The following is a 21,187-nucleotide window of genomic DNA, read 5'->3' on the forward strand; positions in this document are numbered from 1 at the left end:
TCCAGATCTCCCCCAATGTTCAGGGAATAACAGTCCAGAATGTAACTAGTACTTAAAGCAACAAGTGAGGTTTTAATATTGATATTGAACAGAAAGTTTGAATAAAGGTTAAGACTGTCTATAGATACAGTGCTTTGAGGCAGGCTCAATAGGTGCACTGAAACTTCCTTCAATTCCTTTAAAATCTGGTTAAGCACTTATAATTTAGGAGACAATCAGTTTGCAAAGAATGTCATAGGATAAAACTCTCCGTTTCTAATGTTTTTTTTCCTCTTGGTTCCCCCCCAAATAAAGAAAAACGGGAGAGAAGAGAAAAGAAATGCAGTTGGCTTGCATCTGCTGGCTTGGCAATTTAAAATCATTTTCTCTCCATCAAAAGCAAAATACTGCAGGTGCTGGAAGTCTGAAATAAAAACAAAAAATGCTGGAAAAGCTCAGCAAGTAAGGCGGCAGCATCTGTGAAGAAAGAAACAGAGTTAACGTTTCAACCTGAAACATTAACTGTTTCTTTCTCCACAGATGCTGCCTCACTTGCTGAGCTTTTCCAGCATTTTATGTTTTTATTTCACTTTCTCTCCAGATAAGTTCACACTGTTGCTTACACAAACAGCTGAGTAAACTTTTTCCAGAATCCTCAACTGATTTACATCTAATTTTACTTCAAAAACTGCGATATCTCTAACCAAAACAAAGCACTTTTAGTAAAAATAGACTACCACTGCACACATGCCACTGCTCTCTAATGGAAGATTAAGGGAATGTAGGAGCTGTGAACAACTGAATTCATTTGACTTAGTCCCCAGACTAAGGGATGGAAATACAAGTATCAAAAGCCTGGTTTCCACAGGTTGGGGTGCTCTGGAGTCGCCCTCGGGCCAGTTGGAAGTCATGCCCCGAGCTCTTTGCAATGGAGCCATTCCATAACACTCCCTGTCATGAACATCAACAGGAGCGGAACAGAAGGGAAGGGGGGGAAACCATATTCAATGGTCTCCATGGACTTAATTTCTTCTATAAAAGTAGGGGAGCATTTTGAATAAAATGTACATTGTTTTCACTTGAATGCCTAATTAGTCTTGATTATGTTACCGCCATATAAATACACTGCAATTCGAGGGTTCCCAATGCTTTTTAGGTTATCCACAGTGGAGAACAGGCAGTTAGTATTCAATTGTGGTGGAGGACAGGCTCTTGCATTGTCCTACCTAATTTGACCAGAGATGATATATATTTAGATTAATTTTACTCCATGTTGCAGGGGGAATATACATTTGGCACATTACATTTCACTATTTCAACACTATCCGCTTGCCAAGATATGATTTTTTTTCATGAAGCTATGGTTCTTAGAATTAAACACGCAGGAAAAATGTCCATTACAACTTAAAAACATGCCCATGCCTTTTCTCCAATTTATATAACAGAATACAAATTAAGGAATAAGCAATAACACTTCTTTTAAAACTCTTACCAAATATTTCATAAAGACTATTTGAAACACTACAAAAAATTTTGGTAATTATAGGACAAGTAAAAATAATTTAACTTACGTTTTCTGTTTGATTTTGTGACCATCTGCCTCAGTCTGAGTTGGATGAATCTTCTCTTCATCATCCGACTGTGCAGCATCATTACTACAATGACAAAACCACTGATTAAAGCATACCATCTACTTGTTAACAGATGGATATTTTACATGCAGCCTTTAGTATAAATTCCTACTGAAATAATACACTAACCCACAGTTTAAAATCAGATCATAAGTTAATTCTTATACTAGGCTCATAAGCACTTCTACTGACAACTGATATTAAGCATCAAATGAAGAAATGAGCCAGTTACTCTGCTCAAGTGTACGAACCAGTTACAGAGTCAATTTCATCTGGTTAGATATTAAACTGCTCCTGAGACATTTGCTCGTTTTGTTAATGTTAGCTAAACAGACTGTTCAAGTATGTCCTACGCCCAACCATCTTCAGCTGCTTCATCGATGACCTTCCCTCCATCATAAGGTCAGAAATGGGGATGTTTGCTGATGATTGCACAGTGTTCAGTTCTATTCGCAACCCCTCAGATAATGAAGCAGTCCGTGCCCGCATGCAGCAAGACCTGGACAACATCCAGGCTTGGGCTGATAAGTGGCAAGTAACATTTGCGCCAGACAAGTGCCAGGCAATGACCATCTCCAACGAGAGTGAGTCTAACCACTTCCCCATGACATTCAACGGCATTACCATCGCTGAATCCCCCACCATCAACATCCTGGGGGTCACCATTGACCAGAAACTGAACTGGACCAACCACATAAATACTGTGACTACAAGATCAGGTCAGAAGCTGGGTATTCTGCAGTGAGTGACTCACCTCCTGACTCCCCAAAGCCTTTCCACCATCTACAAGGCACAAGTCAGGAGTGTGATGGAATACTCTCCACTTGCCTGGATGAGTGCAGCTCCAACAATACTCAAGAAGCTCAACACCATCCAGAACAAAGCAGCCGCTTGATTGGCACCCCATCCACCACCTTAAACATTCACTCCCTTCACCACCGGCGCAGTGTGGCTGCAGTGTGTACCATCCACAGGATGCACTGTAGCAACTCGCCAAGGCTTCTTCGACAGCACCTCCCAAACCCGCGACCTCTACCACCTAGAAGGACAAGGGCAGCAGGCACAAGGGAACAACACCACCTGCACGTTCCCCTCCAAGTCACACACCATCCCGACTTGGAAATATATCGCCGTTCCTTCATCGTCATTGGGTCAAAATCCTGGAACTCCATTCCTAACAGCACTGTGGGAGAACCTTCACCACACGGACTGCAGCGGTTCAAGAAGGCGGCTCACCACCACCTTCTCAAGGGCAATTAGGGATGGGCAATAAATGCTGGCCTTGTCAGCGACGTCCACATCCCATGAACGAATAAAAAAAAAGTATAATGCAGTGAAACCCACTTTATGTTCATGGTGACTTTTCATTATTAGTGAATAGAGAAAAATGTACCGTTTAGAACAGGTGCAGAAAATAATCAAGAAGGCTAATGGAATGTTGGCCTTTATATCTGGAGGACTAGAGTACAAGGGGGCAGAAGTTATGCTGCAGCTATACAAAACCCTGGTTAGACTGCACCTGGAGTACTGTGAGCAGTTCTGGGCACCGCACCTACGGAAGGACATATTGGCCTTGGAGGGAGTGCAGCGTAGGTTTACTAGAATGATACCAGGACTTCAAGGGTTAAGTTAAGAGGAGAGATTACACAAATCGGGGTTGTATTCTCTAGAGTTTTGAAGGTTAAGGGGTGATCTGATCGAAGTTTATAAGATATTAAGGGGAACAGATAGGGTGGATAGAGAGAAACTATTTCCGCTGGTCGGGGATTCTAGGAGTAGGGGGCACAGTCTAAAAATTAGAGCTAGACCTTTCAGGAGCGAGATTAGAAAACATTTCTACACACAAAGGGTTGTAGAAGTTTGGAACTCTCTTCTGCAAACGGCAATTGATACTAGCTCAATTGCTAAATTTAAATCTGAGATAGATAGCTTTTTGGCAACCAAAGGTATTAAGGGATATGGGCCAAAGGCAGGTATATGGAGTTAGATCACAGATCAGCCATGATCTTATCAAATGGCGGAGCAGGCACGAGGGGCTGAATGGCCTACTCCTGTTCCTATGTCCTGGTCTGTAAATTTGCTAAAGAATGTATACTGTCATTTTAATTCGGATGAGGTTAACTTATGATTTGTAACAAGAATGATTCCTCACCGGCAGTATCATGTTATACGTGATGGTTCATATTTCTGCTAGTTATTTTGTTGTATAAAAACTTTTACGATTGGATACTGCAGCCAAAAAAATGGTGGCTAACATGATGAGCAGTGCCTAAAGTTAGCATGAGTTGGCTCACAAATTTAATATAGAGTCAATTTTAACTGGAAATAAACCCTATTAAAACACCAGTCAGCCTGGACTTGGTATAAAAGAAATGTCATGGACAAAAGGTACAAACATTAGAAATGGAGGGGGCGGGGGCGGGGATTAGCACTGGCCACATACCTCACATACTCCTTTGTTCGGCGCATGATGTGTAAAGTCAATGGGTTAAGGCCTTTAGGAAGTTTTTCCTCAGCCATATTCAGAGGGATCTCTTCCCCAGTGTCTAGATTCTTCACCATCACGCTTGCTAGAATTTCCTTTTATAAAGAAAGAAACTTCTTGTTTAACACATTTTTATGGCTTGCTTTAAAAGACTAAGAGGTTAATTGAAAGTAAGTTTTTGTGATGCACAAGAACAATTTTATTGAAGTTAATGCCCATGAAATAAAGGTGGCTGATGATATTATGGGGAAAAAAGGACAAAGTATGAGCATGATTACTTCATTCTGCACTACAGCAATTGCATCATTCCTCAAACCATTACTAACTTCATTAAATCAGTCTTTCTGAATAAAAGACAACAATGCTGCATAACGCATCAACATCATCCAAATATGCATTAAGTTGAAAAGGAAGGAGTTACCTCCTTGAGCACCAAGACCTGGAGAGAAAGCCAATAAACCTCAGCCACCAAGGCAGAATTTAAACCAAGGATTTTTCTATGTGCTTGACCTGTCCAGACAGGACACGTGAAGTTCAAAACATTAACTCAGATAAGACATATTCTTGGTAGTGAGATCTATCCTTACACATAAAAGTGTACGAAGTAAGAAAGATAAAAGGATTTGTTGCATGTTGTTGCTTCAATCCTATATTGCAATATCAGATTGACAGTTATTTGTTCTAGTAAAAAAATACTGGCACAGACCCTATGGGCTGACTGGCCTCCTTCTATTCTATAAACTTCTCTAGTTGTACTTCTTGGACCTTCTGGAAGTTTGCACCAGATTCAATCCATCAAGTGCTGATCAGCTATGGGCTGTCTCTGAATGGCAAGGCCCTTCTCCAATTAGTGTAATCATACCACCAACTGATTAGTGTTGCAACTAAAGATAAAGCCTCTTCATAAAACCTGTGCCAACAAGCTAAAGTACTACTGCTAGATTTTTTTTCCTCCCAAACATAGGGCCATCATATAATTACAGTTGCTGGCAACAGAAGAAAAATAAGAGACGACGATCTGTGGAGCATCATATAGGTAGGAGATGTGATGTGAACTGGTGGCGTTGTGCTCTTACAAGGGTGGAAACCATATACTTCCACTTGATTGATTGCCTTAGATTGGTCTGAGTGTCAGATACTTCATAAAACAAACAGGGAATCAATATATTTCAAGACTCAATTTTTCCAACTGTAGTGAAATTACATCTTCACCTATCAGTTGTGCAACATTAGTGATCATTGTGCACAAGTATACCAAAAAATTGTTAACATAATTAAATTCACTGAACTTGTAAACAACATTTCACAGTATTATCAAGTGAATGAGTACTGAGGGAAAAAATATCAGGACTATATAGGATACTTTTACTACCTATATAGCTGTTCAAAATTAGCTAGCTCAGCGCATTATAGAGCAAAAAATTTCTCTTTGTGGGAGATGGGGAAGAAAGTGCAACATGAAAATGCAATTTCTCCATACCAAGGGTGCTACAAATGGCTTCAGTACCACTGGACTAGGGAGCCAGGCTCCTGACTGCTGTCCAGCAAGTCCTGCTGGAGAATGCATGTGCAGATGTAAAATTAAGACAACACCAGGCTTTGCTATGATGCTGTGCAAGGTCAAACAACATGATGGCATTCATCATTTAGTCTCAAGCAAGATGAATGGCCATATGGCTCAGGAACTGGACATTGGCTAACTGAAATGACAGAAAAATCAGTGCATCAGGAGAAATGGAGAGAAAACGGAAAAAAACGTGCCATTTGCCTCTATTGGGTATTTTCTTAAAAATAAAATCAATATAATGAGCACAGATAATATCCGGTCATAGGAATTTGTTTAGACACTGTCCTCCAACGTACTGTTTCCCTCTTGGGTGATCATCAGTGTAATTAATGAGAACCTAACACTACAATTTGTAAATTGAAAATTATGGCTATTACAGTTTTCAGTTTGCAAAGAAGGCAACTAAACACAGAACATTTTTTCAATACATTCTGCATACATTTTTGGAGGTCACTGCATGTGCATGTTTTGAAGTCAGTTCTTAAAAACAAATGGGACGTCAAAGGATTAGGTTATACAACATCTGATCGGGAAATGGGGATTGCAAAAGTTTTGAAATCAACAAATATTGAAGATTAGAGTAATTATAGGGTTAATCTTTTTATTCACAATATAAATCTGGATAGCTACAAGTCACATCTTAAGCATGGAATATACGTAACTTATTTTTGTTAGACAAAACTGCTAGAACTCTTCACCTCATCTGTAAGTTCTCGTCCAGAGTTTGACCTTGGTCTTTGCGGTCCTATCACGTCAGATTCAGGAATACCAGATGCCAATTCTCCAGCTCCCTTTCCATTTTCCTGTAAATTAGATTTAAAAAGCTCTCACATCAAATGAAAAGTTAGCAACCAGGTAAATTGTGTCTTAACATAAACTTAAGCTCTTTTTTTGTCTGGACCATTATGTTCAGTTTTCAACTAATGGCCACTAAATAATTCAAAAGTTCTTGAAAGGTCATCGTGCTAATGCTCTGCAATACACAGGATCCAATTTCTCATTTATTTGAAAGCGAAATGGAACTGTGCCAAATAATTTATGTTTGGAAGGAGGTTTCTGCCCATTTCCCTGAATAGATTTCAGACACTACAAAGCACAAATCAAGGTGATTATATTAGCTGTTCCATCTCTGCTAAAATGAATAGAAACTGAACTTTTTAAAACTAGGATATTGATGGCGATGAACATGTTCAGGATTAGATATATTTTCTCTACAATAACTAAGCAGTATAGAACTCGAATATAGTCTTATTTTGATTTCTTTTGCACCATGTTTTCAGGTAAGGTGACATGTTCAGTGGACATCAGAAAAGGAAGCTATGAAACACCTTTAAATGCCCAAACCTGGAACATGTATAGTCATGGTACAATCTCCCTCAATTATAATGCCCAATTTTATTTCTTATCTGTGACATTTTCAGTTGAATCCACCTAGTTTTTAAATACAGAACAGATTACAAATTGTTATCCTACTGTAACAAATATTTTAACAAACTGCTCTATTTCGCCCATACAGCACTATCCAGTCCCACAGATCGAAATATGCCAACCGGAATCTGGAGTGTTGCAGCATTGGTAAATCAAACTCTCTCTTCACCCATTCAAAATGTGCTAGGTTAATCTCAATTTCCAATCTTAATCCGGATTGATATTTGCCTTAAGTAGAGAAGGCATCCAATGCAACAAGCTATCTTCATTCTGAGTTTTCTGTGTTAGATTCTAAAGCTTTCCATATATTTGACTGATTGATGTGTCAATTAAAAATTCACTAGTCACCCCCATTATATTGTTATTAATAAGCAAATTCATTTCACTGTTTCAACACTTTGAAATGGCACAGAGCTGATAAGCCAAGCCTCCCTGCAAAAGCTTAAAATTTGCTTTCTTTTCCACCCAAATTAATTAAGCCACTGTCGAATTGAAGTTAATAAAGTGAAAAAGTAATGCATTTAAAAAAATTAATTTCCAGGCCTACTGATGAACCTGGCTCTGATGGTTGGCTACCAACCACGTGAGCAAGTCACCAAAACTTGCATCTGCTAAACAAAATCTCGAAGCACTAGCCAACAACTGAAAAATTAGACCTGGAGCTAGATTATTTCTGACATGTAATCGCATGGCACAATAGCCAGGCTCATACTACAGAACATTACATATTTACGGATCTGGAAATAGAAAACTACAATTCCATTTCTGCAGGACTTGCAAGATAGTTTTAGCATTGCAAGTAAACTCAAACTGCTGGTTAAGATAGTTAAGCAGTCACAAATATCAGAATTCTCACCTCCCCGTGCTGATAAAAACTACCTACTAATATAAATCGATAGGAGTTTGTGTTGAGACCAAGGATGGGGACAGGTGCCGTATTGATCAAGGAAGATTCTGAAGAACATACACAGTATCGAGAACCTCTATTTACAGTGCCCCTCCAAGTTACTAAGGAAATTGAAACTAAAAATACAAATCAATAGAACAGATGATTTTTAAAAAATAAGGACTGTACTTCTAAATTGAAGCATTGGGTACACTAGCTTTAGTAATGTGTACTGTATTGACAAGTCTGTACCTGTGTATTAAAAGTAGTAAGTTTAAACTAAATATGGGTACTTTAAACACCTCTCATTTACCAAATTGCTTCAACAAGCTAATATCATTGCTTTCTACATACCTGTGCAGTAACAACTTTGTCTCCACTGGTTGCACTTGCAAGATCTAACGAATGCTGCAGTTCTTTGGTTAGATTCTCTACTGCAGTGTTGGGACTCACAAGTCCACTGGATGCAACAGGATCTGTGGGAACTGCATTAAAAACAAATTTACACCACCTATAAACTAAAATTTTTCATTCAATCTCATTATACCAAATGACTTTTAGAACACAGAATTTAGTAATTGTGCACCAAGTAAACAAAGTCAATGCCTCTGCTTTAATAGAATTAATATAAAAATATTACAGCTAATAGTAACTGGTTATAAACAAAAAAAAATCAGAGATTCTGTGGTACCATGTGTGAAGTCACTGCACCTCGAACATGAATGCAAATCTATGGAGGGTTGCAGGTTCAAAATGGAAGACAAAAGGATAGACCGCAAAAGCTGCTGCATTGAAAGAAAGCGGCATTTCAGATTTTAATGAATTATTTCGAAAGGGGTCCAAAACTTTGTGCAATATCTGACAAGGAATCTGGCCGAGGGCAGCAATTACAGTTGACAAATTAATAACTGCCTAACCATGTGGTTTGTAAATATGCTATACATTCCAAGCGTTCAGAACAGAATTATTATATTTTGAACACATCATTTATGGTATTCAAGATCAATGGTCATCTTTTACTGATGTTGCAACTTCCAATAACACTGACATACTCGCTAACTGAATCAATCTTAAAAAGGAAATAAACAAGGCTCAACCATTCCTGGCTCCAATCTTTTATCGGTTCCAATCTTTAGATAGAGGAATTACCATTTATTCCAAGCATGGATTGGCAATTCCATTGGTAACACTTACAAATATGTACCTACAAAGTCCTTGAGACAGAAGTACTTAAAGAATGCTTTGTTGGCTGCCATATTCTCCACCACCTGTTGATTCTACTTTCACCCTTTTGTCAAATAACAGACTGTTGGATCATCCCACTCTATTCACTTATGCACCAAATTGGTAACTTCAATTAATGTGAGAATTGGCCAGGAAGTAAAAAGATCATGGCAATCCAGTGTTCGGCTTCTGTTGCTAAGGGGCAGATCAACTTGTAGTTGGAGAGCCAATGTCTACTTTGATTTAGTATTATTGTCCAAAAATAATCGATGCACCCTGACCGTCACTTGAACTGTATTTAATTAGTCTTAAATTGGTATAATGAAAAGAAATACCAAATTTGACTGCATATTTGCTTCTCCTGCCTATGAAACTCTAGTCCCCCTGACCACATCACTGCCTATTGCTTTTAAAGCAGTTCAAAGCAGAGTTAAACATCACTTGGTAGAGTACCCATTAAGTAAGAAGAAATTCTACTTGCCAATGATACCCAAGTAGAAGTTATTTTTGGTCCCAGCACGGACAAAATTTGAGAGACATCTGCTTTGGTGATTTGTATCCTTTACACTCATTAGGTCACCGACCACTCTTCTCTTGTTTGCTGTTTTGGGTCTTAAGTGAGGAGTTTGGGTTTGGTCAGTCTCAAAAAGCACATCTTCTGTATTGCTGCTCAATAGATACCCTGTAATTCTCACATCCATTAGTGAAGTTGCAAACACCTGCCCCATTAACTGTAATTCCAACAACCAAGAATGTAGTACTCAGATTTGACATTATTTCAGTTTCTACACAGAAGAAACATCTTTTCCAGCAGATTTTGGAGCAGTTAATTATACTACTTATTGTTCTAAACAGATTGCTTTGAATACAGGAGCAAAGTGTTGCCTATTAGGCATCAGGTTTTATTACCATAAGCTACTTCCATTGTTTAAAATTCTAAAGCTTGTCAGAGGCCTTCACTTTGGAAAGTATTCAAAGCTTTTATGAAATTAGTTTGAGAAAGAGTGACAAGCACAATATTCAGCAAAGCTTTTAAAGTACTAATATACATCTTTAAAACAGAACAAGTAATATTTCATTCTTGCATAGAATGCTTAGAACTGTGATTGAAATTGAGATTGGTTTCAGCAAAATTATATTGATTGAGCTACTCTGAAAGGAACAATTATTTAGGATATTACGCATTCATTTTATACACAAGATCAATATGTCCCAAACCAGGCACATGGGGAGAAGGAAATTAGAAAGTCAAAATGAGTGGAAGCGGCATTACCAGAGCACTTGTAATGCTGACGACGGTGCATCACTGATAAATGGATAATTTTTGGAACTGGATAAATTGAGAAAGTTCATATGAAACATGATGTGGAGATGCCGGTGATGGACTGGGGTTGACAATTGTAAACAATTTTACAACACCAAGTTATAGTCCAGCAATTTTATTTTAAATTCACAAGCTTTCGGAGATTTTCTCCTTCCTCAGGCAAACATTTGCCTGAGGAAGGAGAAAATCTCCGAAAGCTTGTGAATTTAAAATAAAATTGCTGGACTATAACTTGGTGTTGTAAAATTGTTTACATATGAAACATGTTATAGTTAAATCTTTGCAGAAATTGGTCTGTTTAGTGTGTGTATTAATTTAGTGAAACCCTACTAGATATAGTATACTGTTTCAGTGCTGCATAATTCCATGTAATTCTGTGCAATATTAACAGATTAAAAGCTGCACACTTCAAAACAGACATTTACTGTAACACTAATGTAGAGAGGTATTATATGCAAAGACAGTAGAAAATGGAAGACTGCTCTGATGGCGCATAAGGTCAATTCTCACCACATATAGAACTGTGGCAACATCAGCATTATCCGCATGATCAGACACTGCTGTTACAGAAAAGGTATGGGAACTATAAATGCAAGTTCTTTCCTTCAATATACACGAAAGCTGTAGTTATTTGGACATTCTCTGCAAATCATTTCAAAACCCTTTCCAGACAGAGAACAAAGCAGCATCAAACGTCAAGACTAGTTGCAAAACAACTAAGCCTTCAATATAAAAGCTATCGAACAAAAAAAGTTCTGGTATAAAAACAGCCAAGATTACAAAGGTTAATTATAAGCATTTCACAGATTTGGACTTATTCAATGCATGTTAATTTATTTTCTGCTTAATTATTTTAGCACCTTTTGATAACATATTCCATCTCTTTCTGAAGAGATCTATAATTTTTGATATTTATAGGTTTATTTTGCGATTTTAAAAAATGGCACAGCAGCTCCACTTACCTTCTAGACCTAAAGGACTGTGCACATCTAAGGCAGTTTCACTTTTCTTCTTTCGGGGAGGGGGAGCAGGCCGTGCAGGTGGTGGTGGCCGTGGAGGAGGGGCACTTTGTCCTGGTGGTGGAGGTCGTACTGGTGTAGGTTTCTTGGTGCTAGCTACAATGTCGGGTTCCATGTTAATCTGTCTTGGCGGTTTTGGAGGCTGCGACTCTTCAGCTGAGAACTCTTCTTGGAGAGGGAAATAATCTCCAGAAACATGTTCCAAAATGTCTGCTTTCTTGACCTCTTTGACCTCCTCAGCTTTATCTGATGGCTGTTGTGAAGGTGTAAAAGAGTGTTCACTGGATTTACCCAGACACAATTCACTAACAACTTCTGTTGATGTTCCCTTTCCATCATTCTGTGGCACTACTGAGAAAGTTTCTAAAGATGGCAGAGTTGTCCGAGTATCTGACAGGAGGTCTGCCTGCTCAGTCTTTATATCTGAGCTGCTTAGCTCTGTGAAGTCCTTTGGCTTTGCACATAGTGGCTGATTAATGGGTAAAAGCCCAGAGATGTTGCTGAGTAGATCAGCTTCAGCTAATGCAGTAACTGCAACCTGATCTGTTTTCACACTATTCTCCTCTTCAACAGTCTCTGAGGATTCAGCTTTCAGCTGGCTATTCTGTTGGCACTCTTCCTCTGGTTTGTCAAGAACCTGAGAAGAGTAAAAACTAAGATATAATCTATTGTAAGATCAGAAGAACATTAACAACACAAATTGGTTTCTTGCACACCAGTTTTTTTAAAAGGTTGACCAATTTGTTTTCATAGAATCATAGAATGGTTATAGCACAGAAGGAGGCCATTTGGCCCAGTAAGCCCATGCTAGCTCTTTGTAAGGGCAATCCAGTTGGTCCCATTCCCCCATTCTTTCCCCATTGCCCTGCAATTTTTCCCTTCAACTATTTATCCAATTCCCTTTTGAAAGTCACGATTGAATCTGCTTCCACCACCCTTTCAGGCAGCGCATTCCAGATCATAACTACTTGCTAGTTAAAAAAGTTTTTCCTCATGTCAGCTTTGGTTCTTTTGCCAATCACCATATATCTGTCTCCTCTGGTTCTCGACCCTTCCACCAATGGGGACAGTTTCTCTTTATTTACTTTATCTAAACCCTTCATAATTTTGTACACTTCTATCAAATCTCCTCTCAAACTTCTCTGCTCTAAGGAGATCAATCCCAGCTTCTCCAGTCTATCCACGTAACTGAAGTCCCTCATCCCTGGAGCCATTCTAGGAAATCTTTTCTGCACCCTCTCGAAGGCCTTCACATCCTTCCTAAAGTGCAGTGCCCAGAATTGGACACAATACTCCAGTTGTGGCCAAACCACTGTTTTATAAAGCTTCAACATAACTTCCTTGCTTTTGTATTCCATGCCTCGATTTATAAAGCCCAGGATCCCATATGCTTGTTCAACTGCTTTCTCAAACTGTTCTGCCACCTTCAAAGATTTGTGCACATATACCCCCAGGTCTCTCTGTTCCTGCACCCCCTTTAGAATTGTACCATTTAGTTTATATTGCCTCTCCTCGTTCTTCCTGCCAAAATGTATCACTGCACTTCTCTGCGTTAAATTTCATCTGCCACATCTCCACCCATTCCACCAGCTTGTCTATGTTCTCTTGAAGTCGATTACTATCCTCTTCACTGTTTGCTACACTTCCACGTTTTGTGTCATCTGCAAATTTTGAAATTGTGCCCTGATTTTAATAATATAGGTACAGTACCAAAAATTGTACCATTTAACAAAAAAGACTCAGTTCTGAGTTCACATCTCGAATCTTTTCATAACTTTGTTGAAGTACCATGCCCAATTTTACAAAAGCAGATCGAGCCTGTACTATTTAAACAAGTTCAGTACAAGGTTTCAGTTTTCTTCATTCTCTTTCACCAGCTTTACAATGTAACCAATTGGAGGGTCCTATAATTGTTACTTTTAAGGACAGGAGGAATGTGGGTGGAGAAGGTCACCTGGAAGAGAGGGAACACAGAAGCAGATTCCCAAAACTCATTCCTTCAAGGGATTCCATCCCTGGGTATGTCCTGTCCCACCGGCAGGACAGACCAACCAGAGATGGTGGTACAGTGATATACAGTCAGGAGGGAGTGGCCCTGGGAGTCCTCAACATTGACTCTGGAATCCATGAAATCTCATGGCATCAGGTCAAACATGGGCAAGGAAACCTCCTGCTGATTACCACCTACCGCCCTTCCTCAGCTGATGAATCAGTCCTCCTCCATGTTGAACACCACTTGGAGGAAGCACTGAGGGTAGCAAGGGCACACAATGTACTCTGGGTGGGGGATTCAATGTCCATCACCAAGAGTGGCTCGGTAGCACCACTACTGACCAAGCTGACCGAGTCCTAAAGGACATAGCTGCCAGACTGGGCCTGCGGCAGGTGGTGAGCGAACCAACACAAGGGAAAAACTTACTTGACCTCGTCCTCGCCAATCTACCTGTCGCAAATGCATCTGTCCATGACAGTATTGGTAGGAGTGACCACCGCACAGTCCTCGTGGAGATGAAGTCCCGTCTTCGCACTGAGGACACCATCCAACGTGTTGTGGGGCACTAACACCATGCTAAATGGGATAGATTCAGAACAGATCTAGCAGCTCAAAACTGGGCAACCATGATGCGCTGTGGGCCATCAGCAGCAGCAGAATTGTATTCCAGCACAATCTGTAACCTCATGGCCCAGCATATTCCTCAGTCTACCATTACCAACAAGCCAGGGGATCAACCCTGGTGCAATGAGGAGTGTAGAAGGGCATGCCAGGAGCAGCACCAGGCATACCTAAAAATGAGGTGCCAACCTGGTGAAGCTACAACTCAGGTCTACATGCATGCTAAACAGCAGAAGCAACATGCTATAGACAGAGCTTAGCGATTCCACAACCAATGGATCAGATCAAAGCTCTGCAGTCCTGCCACATCCAGTCGTGAATGGTGGTGGACAATTAAACAACTAACGGGAGGAGGAGGCTCTGCAAACATCCCCGTCCTCAATGATGGCGGAGTCCAGCACGTGAGTGTAAAAGACAAGGCTGAAGCGTTTGCAACCATCTTCAGCCAGAAGTGCCGAGTGGATGATCCATCTCGGCCTCCTCCCGATATCCCCACCATCATGGAAGCCAGTCTTCAGCCAATTCGATTCACTCCATGTGATATCAAGAAACGGCTGAGTGCACTGGATACAGCACAGGCTTTGGGCCCCGACAACATCCCGGCTGTAGTGCTGAAGACTTATGCTCCAGAACTAGCTGCGCCTCTAGCCAAGCTGTTCGAGTACAGCTGCAACACTGGCATCTACCAGACAATGTGGAAAATTGCCCAGGTATGTCCTGTCCACAAAAAGCAGGACAAATCCAATCCGGCCAATTACCGCCCCATCAGTCTACTCTCGATCATCAGCAAAGTGCTGGAAGGTGTCGATGACAGTGCTATCAAACGGCACTTACTCACCAATAACCTGCTCACTGATGCTCAGTTTGGGTTCCGCCAGGACCATTTGGCTCCAGACTTCATTACAGCCTTGTCCAAACATGGACAAAAGAGCTGAATTCCAGAGGTGAGGTGAGAGTGACTACCCTTGACATCAAGGCAGCATTTGACCGAGTGTGGCACCAAGGAGCCCTCGTAAAATTGAAGTCAATGGGAATCAGGGGGAATACTCTCCAGTGGCTGGAGTCACACCTAGCACAAGGGAAGATGGTAGTGGTTGTTGGAGGCCAATCATCTCAGCCCCAGGGCATTGCTGCAGGAGTTCCTCAGGGCAGTGGCCTAGGTCCAACCATCTTCAGCTGCTTCATCAATGACCTTCCCTCCATCATAAGGTCAGAAATGGGGATGTTCGCTGGTGATTACAGTGTTCAGTTCCATTCGCAACCCCTCAGATAATGAAGCAGTCCGAGCCCGCATGCAGCAAGATGTGGACAACATCTAGGCTTGGGCTCATAAGTGGCAAGTAACATTCGCGCCAGACAAGTGCCAGGCAATGACCATCTCCAACAAGAGAGAGTCTAACCACCTCCCCTTGACATTCAACGGCATTACCATCGCCGAATCCTCCACCATCAACATCCTGGGGGTCACCATTGACCAGAAACTTAACTGGACCAGCCATATAAATACTGTGGCGACAAGATCAGGTCAGAGGCTGGGTATTCTGCGGCGAGTGACTCACCTCCTGACTCCCCAAAGCCTTTCCACCATCTACAAGGCACAAGTCAGGAGTGTGATGGAATACTCTCCACTTGCCTGGATGAGTGCAGCTCCAACAACACTCAAGAAGCTCGACACCATCCAGGACAAAGCAGCCCGCTTGATTGGCACCCCATCCACCACCCTAAACATTCACTCCCTTCACCACTGGCGCACAGTGGCTGCAGTGTGTACCATCCACAGGATGCACTGCAACAACTCGCCAAGGCTTCTTCGACAGCACCTCCCAAACCCGCGACCTCTACCACCTAGAAGGACAAGAGCAGCAGGCACATGGAAACAACACCACCTGCACGTTCGCCTCCAAGTCACACACCACCCTGACTTGGAAATATATCGCCGTTCCTTCATCGTTGCTGGATCAAAATCCTGGAACTCCCTTCCTAACAGCACTGTGGGAGGACCTTCAGCACACGGACTGCAGCGGTTCAAGAAGGCGGCTCACCACCACCTTCTCAAGGGCAATTAGGGATGGGCAATAAATGCCGGCCTCGCCAGCGATGCCCACATCCCATGAACGAATAAAAAGAAAACAGGCCTCATTGAAAGCAATGGCACCCGAGACCTTGACACCATGTGATTTATGTTGGAGGGGAGGGGCGGGGGGAAGGGGAATCAATGGATGAGAGCTGGAGTGTACATTGGTGGGCTAGTATTGGGGGCAAAGAATTCACAAGACATATGAAAATTAAAAAATGGGGAACAACTTACAAGTGTCGACATTTCAACATCGCAACACAAATACTCTAGTGGTAGAGGCCTAAAGACACTTCAGAATGTAAGAATTACAGCAAAGACACAATTATAAGAAAGCCAATCGATCTTATATAATTTTGCAAAGAATTACAAGGCAGTAAGAACTGCATTTAGATCGCATGTGTTAGTCATTTTTGTCATAGGAGTAATAGCAATGTATCTCAGGGTTGAAGGGTGCAAACACTGGGTTAAAAAAATAGTACTTTGGGATGAAAGACATCTAAGCTACATACAAAAATGTCAATGCCCAAACACTAATTTAATGAAATAGAAATTAAACTGATAACAGTACTAACATTAAACATGATATGAGATACATTTTCTGTTCCATTTATAACTCGTGCACTTCAAGGTGACAGTCTTGGCTCAGTCTTAGCACCTGAGTCAGAAGGTCATCGGTTCATGCCCCACTCTAGACAGATACTTCCAGTGCAGTACTGAGGGAATACTGCTTGTCAGAGGTACCGTCTTTCGGATGAAACGTTAAACCGAGGAACCGTCTCTCCTCTCAGGTGGATGTAAAAGTTCCCACATCACTATTCGAAAAGTGGGGAGTTCTCCCTGGTGTCCTGGCCAACAGTTATCCCTCAACCATCACTAAAAAAGACGATCTGGTCCTTTATCTCATTGCTGTTTTTGGGAACTTGCTGTGAAGTGCAAATTGGCTGACATGTTTCCCTACAATAGTGACTTCTGTTCAAAAGTACTTTGGAAAGTCCTGAAGTCATAAAAAATACTATATAAATCCAAGTGTTTTCTTTCCATATTTCCCTCTTCTAACCTGTAGGTAGTGATTCATGCTGGGGTAGGTTGATGGCTACTGGTAGCCGACCACTATCTGGCCCATATACCTCCAAGTTTAAGCCAAGACAGCAAAGCCTAGATTTTCTGTTAAGAGTATGGTTTAGACCCAAATGATTACAAGTTTTCCTGATTCCTTTTGAGATTTTCCAAAAGCTATCTCAACTCATTATCAGTCTTTGCCCAGGTTGATTGAGTTTTCCTTCACCACTCCCACCAAAGTACAGGCATGAGTCTGGTCAGTGGCATCTTAGCTGGCGTGGCCAATCATGATGTGCTGGCTTTCGAACATCCTGAGAAGCCTTTTCGTGCAGTGCCACAGAAAGCATGACATACTGTGATTGGGATACTTCTGAGGATGCCTCCAAAATTACTTTCAAATCAAGCATTCACTTATATTGGTTGTCAAATCGGATCTGCGGTCCCAGCTTCCTTTGGGAATAGAAACCTCGGCACGCACTAATCATTGGCCAATGTGAGATATGTTCCTCTCCGTGTAGAGGTGCAGGTGTGCACAGAGGACCTTTCGTGCCTGACTTGTCTAGCACCCTCTTATTTTTCCTCCTCCTTTTCCAAATACTTCAAATAGGGGGAATTCATACTTGGAAATCTGTTAGTGCCACTAACGGTGCTGGGGCAAAAAATTTTTTAGAATCAGTAGAAAGGTTTATCAGAATGCAAGTTCTAGCAAGAAAAAAGTTAAGAAATATACTTAAACATCATGGTGTCCGTTCCATGACCTTCTGTTTACTTATCTTTAGATAGCTACCCAAGACACCCATTTCATATGGTCCTGATTTAGAATTGGTATTCTGTGCATGGGGAAATGGCACACAGGACAACTCTGCCATCAAATTAATAATGACACATGCAAATAAGAAAATTCCAATTGGAAAATCTATGCTCAAGTGCCTGCAAGCTGTTTTATCATTCGGGGCACCATACTTGAGCCTAATTCTGTCTTCACCCAGTGATCGTGGGTCCGGTATTACCAGGGCGGCGGGTTAGCGGTGGGGGGTGCGATTGGGCACGTGGGTAACGCGCCCTGTGAAATCAGTCTGCCCCGAACGCAATCGCAGGCTGATTGGATCCACTTACCTCTTGTTCTGGGTTCCCCGCTGCTGAGCTGCGCAGCGGGCGGACTGCGCATGCGCAGTAAGGTCCATCAGCTGGAGGAGCTCTATTTAAAAGGGGCAGTCCTCCACTGACTGATGCTGCAAGAAATAGGAAAAATTACAGCATGGAGCAGCCCAGGGGGGAGGCTGCTCCCAGGTTTAATGATGCCTCACTCCAGCTCTTATTGGACGGGGTGAGGAGGAGGGGGAGGACAGAGATCTTCCCCCCCGGCGGGCGGGAGGAAGCGGCCTGTCTCTGCCACCAAGAAGGCCTGGCTCGAGGTGGCAGAGGAGGTCACCTGCACCATCAACATATCGCCCACCTGCATACAGTGCTGGAGGCGCTACAATGACCTAAGTAGGTCAGCCGAAGTGAGTACACTGACTCATTCTCCTACACTCCGTCTGCCACATCACCGCCCCCACCCCACATCTCCTTCGGCACTGCCAACACTACTCTGTCACATCACTCCTCACACCCACTCAAACCTCATCCTCATCTTACCTGCACTTACTCACCTCGTCAGTACTCATCCCGCCACTACCACTCAACCCAATCCTCATGGCTCTATCTCATTCTCACCCTCTCATGCATCTCTTTCAGTCAGCCTCACTCAACCTGCCACTACCTGTGCTGTAGCCACAGGGCATGCATCACATATGTGCAGTAGGCAGCGTAAGGCAAACGTGTCGTGAGCATGAAGGGGATGCACAAGGGTGTTTGAGGGTTCATCATGGTTTTTACTTATTTAATTTCTGAGCAACTCACATTACATATTATATTGTCACCACTACTGCCACGTCTTTGCGAATCTTGTCTGGTTTGGGCAATAATGCCCTTTCCTGAGGATCACAATGAAGACCCACAACTGATGCCACCATTGTATCACTGCAGAGTGGGTGTAGGTGTATTTGCAGGGCTCTTTTGTGCAGACGACTGAGAGACATCGGCGATGTCCCCGGTGGCACCCTGGAAGGATGCAGAGGAGAAGTTGTTGAGGGCAGTGGTGACTTGGACAGCGACATGTAAGACGACAGTGCTCGGGCCAGCCGGGAGCAGCTCGGCATGAAGGAGGCTGCAGATGTCCACGACTATGTCGAGTGATTCTGAGCGTCCGTGTGCACTGCTGCTCAGAGAGATCCAGGAAGCTGAGTCTCGGTCTGTGGACCCTGTGGCAAGGGTAGTGCCCTCTGCGATGCATCTCTCTCTGCGGTTGCCCTCCCTCCTGCTGTACAGGTGGATGTGTCACAGCACTCTGTTGTGGAGCTCCACGTGTCAGAGGTGGACGGCGAGGCTGGTGATGCTGTTTGCCCTCCGAGGAGGTCATGACTGCAGCTACGGCGGCCCCCACGGAAGATGTACATCTGAGGGGGTCCGCAAGGTAGGTACATGTCTCTGGACCCCGGGGTAAGTGTGCAAGTTGGTGAATTTTCTTGTCAGGAGGAGGGTGGTGGAGGCCAAACTTTATCCCAAGTGACAGAGTGGCCTCCTGCAATGAGTGAGGGTCTCCCCCCACCACCTGTCAAATGGACCTTTGCAGCTGCCACAGGCTGACAGCTGCAACACGTTCATTTCAACTGGGAGTGTTTTCCCCAGTATGGGAAACAGTCCTAGTTGTCTCTAAAATCCCACCCCTCCTCACATATTCCCTTAATCAGGTCTGTTAATGACCTGAAATAGCAATGTAAATAGTCTTAAGTGGCACCCCGCTGGCTTTAATTGCCTGCGGGAGTCCCACATGCGGGGGCTGCGCGCGCACGTCGGCGCGTCTGTGGGGAACCCGGAAGTGGGTGGGTTGGAGCTCGGCTCCGGACCCGCTCCGGGATTCTCCGATTTTCAGAGCCCCCCCCCCCCCGCAAGGAACGCACCCGATAGCGGGTGCTAAAATGGAGGCCCACGTGTCAGAGGTGGACGGCTTGGCCGGAGATGCTGTTCGCCCTCTGAGGAGGTCATGACTGCAGCTACGGCGGCCCCCATCCAGATGATGTGCATCTGAGGGGGTCCGCAAGGTAGGTACATGTGTCTGGACACCGGGGTAAGTGTGCAAGTTGGTGAATTTTGTTGTTAGGAGGAGGGTGGTGAAGGCCAAACTTTGTCCAAAGTGACAGAGTGGCCTCCTGCAATGAGTGAGGATCTACCCCCCCCCCCCCACCTGTCAAATGGACCTTTACAGCTGCCACAGGCTGATGGCTGCAACACGTCCATTTGAACTGGGAGTGTTTCCCCCAGTATGGGAAACAGTCCCAGTTGTTTGCAAACTCCCAACCCTCCTGAAATATCTCTTTAATCAGGTCTGTAAACGACCCGAAATACCTAAATAAATACTTTAAGTGGCACTCCGCCGGCTTTAATTGCCGGCGGGAGTCCCACATGCGGGGGCTGCGCACGCATGTCGGCGCGTCTGTGGGAAACCCGGAAGTGGTCGGGTTGGAGCCGGGCTGCTGACCCGCCCCGGGAATCGCCGATTTTCGGAGCCCCCCCCCCGCCAGGAACGCACCCAATTGCGGGTGCTAAAATCGACCCCCATGTGTCTGTACTTTCCAGCAGGGATTACTGGACAACAATCAATAGCAGGGACTCTGGCTAATCTTTTCCTTCTGTAGTCCAGGGACCACCAAGGCCAATTGTAGCACCTTCAGTGCTACTCTGGCCAAAAAGCTAACTGTGTGCAGACCAGTAATGAAACTTGGAAATCAATACCACAACAATTCAGCCCATTGTACATTGCCTATGTTAGCTCTTCAACTTGAGCTACCTACT

General features: G+C 43.0%; 1 protein-coding gene across 1 annotated transcript in view; it reads right to left on the minus strand.

The window, feature by feature from the left end:
* wdr44 (WD repeat domain 44) overlaps positions 1-21,187 on the minus strand; it is a 72,698-nt gene that overhangs the window by 24,443 nt on the left and 27,068 nt on the right. Inside the window, exons 4-8 of the mRNA XM_067996799.1 lie at positions 11,487-12,180; positions 8,331-8,461; positions 6,361-6,465; positions 4,054-4,190; positions 1,551-1,634 (exon numbers count right to left, since the gene is read on the minus strand). Of these exons, the coding sequence (XP_067852900.1) occupies positions 1,551-1,634; positions 4,054-4,190; positions 6,361-6,465; positions 8,331-8,461; positions 11,487-12,180 (1,151 nt within the window). The remainder of the gene's footprint in view (positions 1-1,550; positions 1,635-4,053; positions 4,191-6,360; positions 6,466-8,330; positions 8,462-11,486; positions 12,181-21,187) is intronic.

The sequence above is a fragment of the Heptranchias perlo genome, chromosome 15 (genome assembly GCF_035084215.1).
Source record: "Heptranchias perlo isolate sHepPer1 chromosome 15, sHepPer1.hap1, whole genome shotgun sequence".
Taxonomy (NCBI): domain Eukaryota; kingdom Metazoa; phylum Chordata; class Chondrichthyes; order Hexanchiformes; family Hexanchidae; genus Heptranchias; species Heptranchias perlo.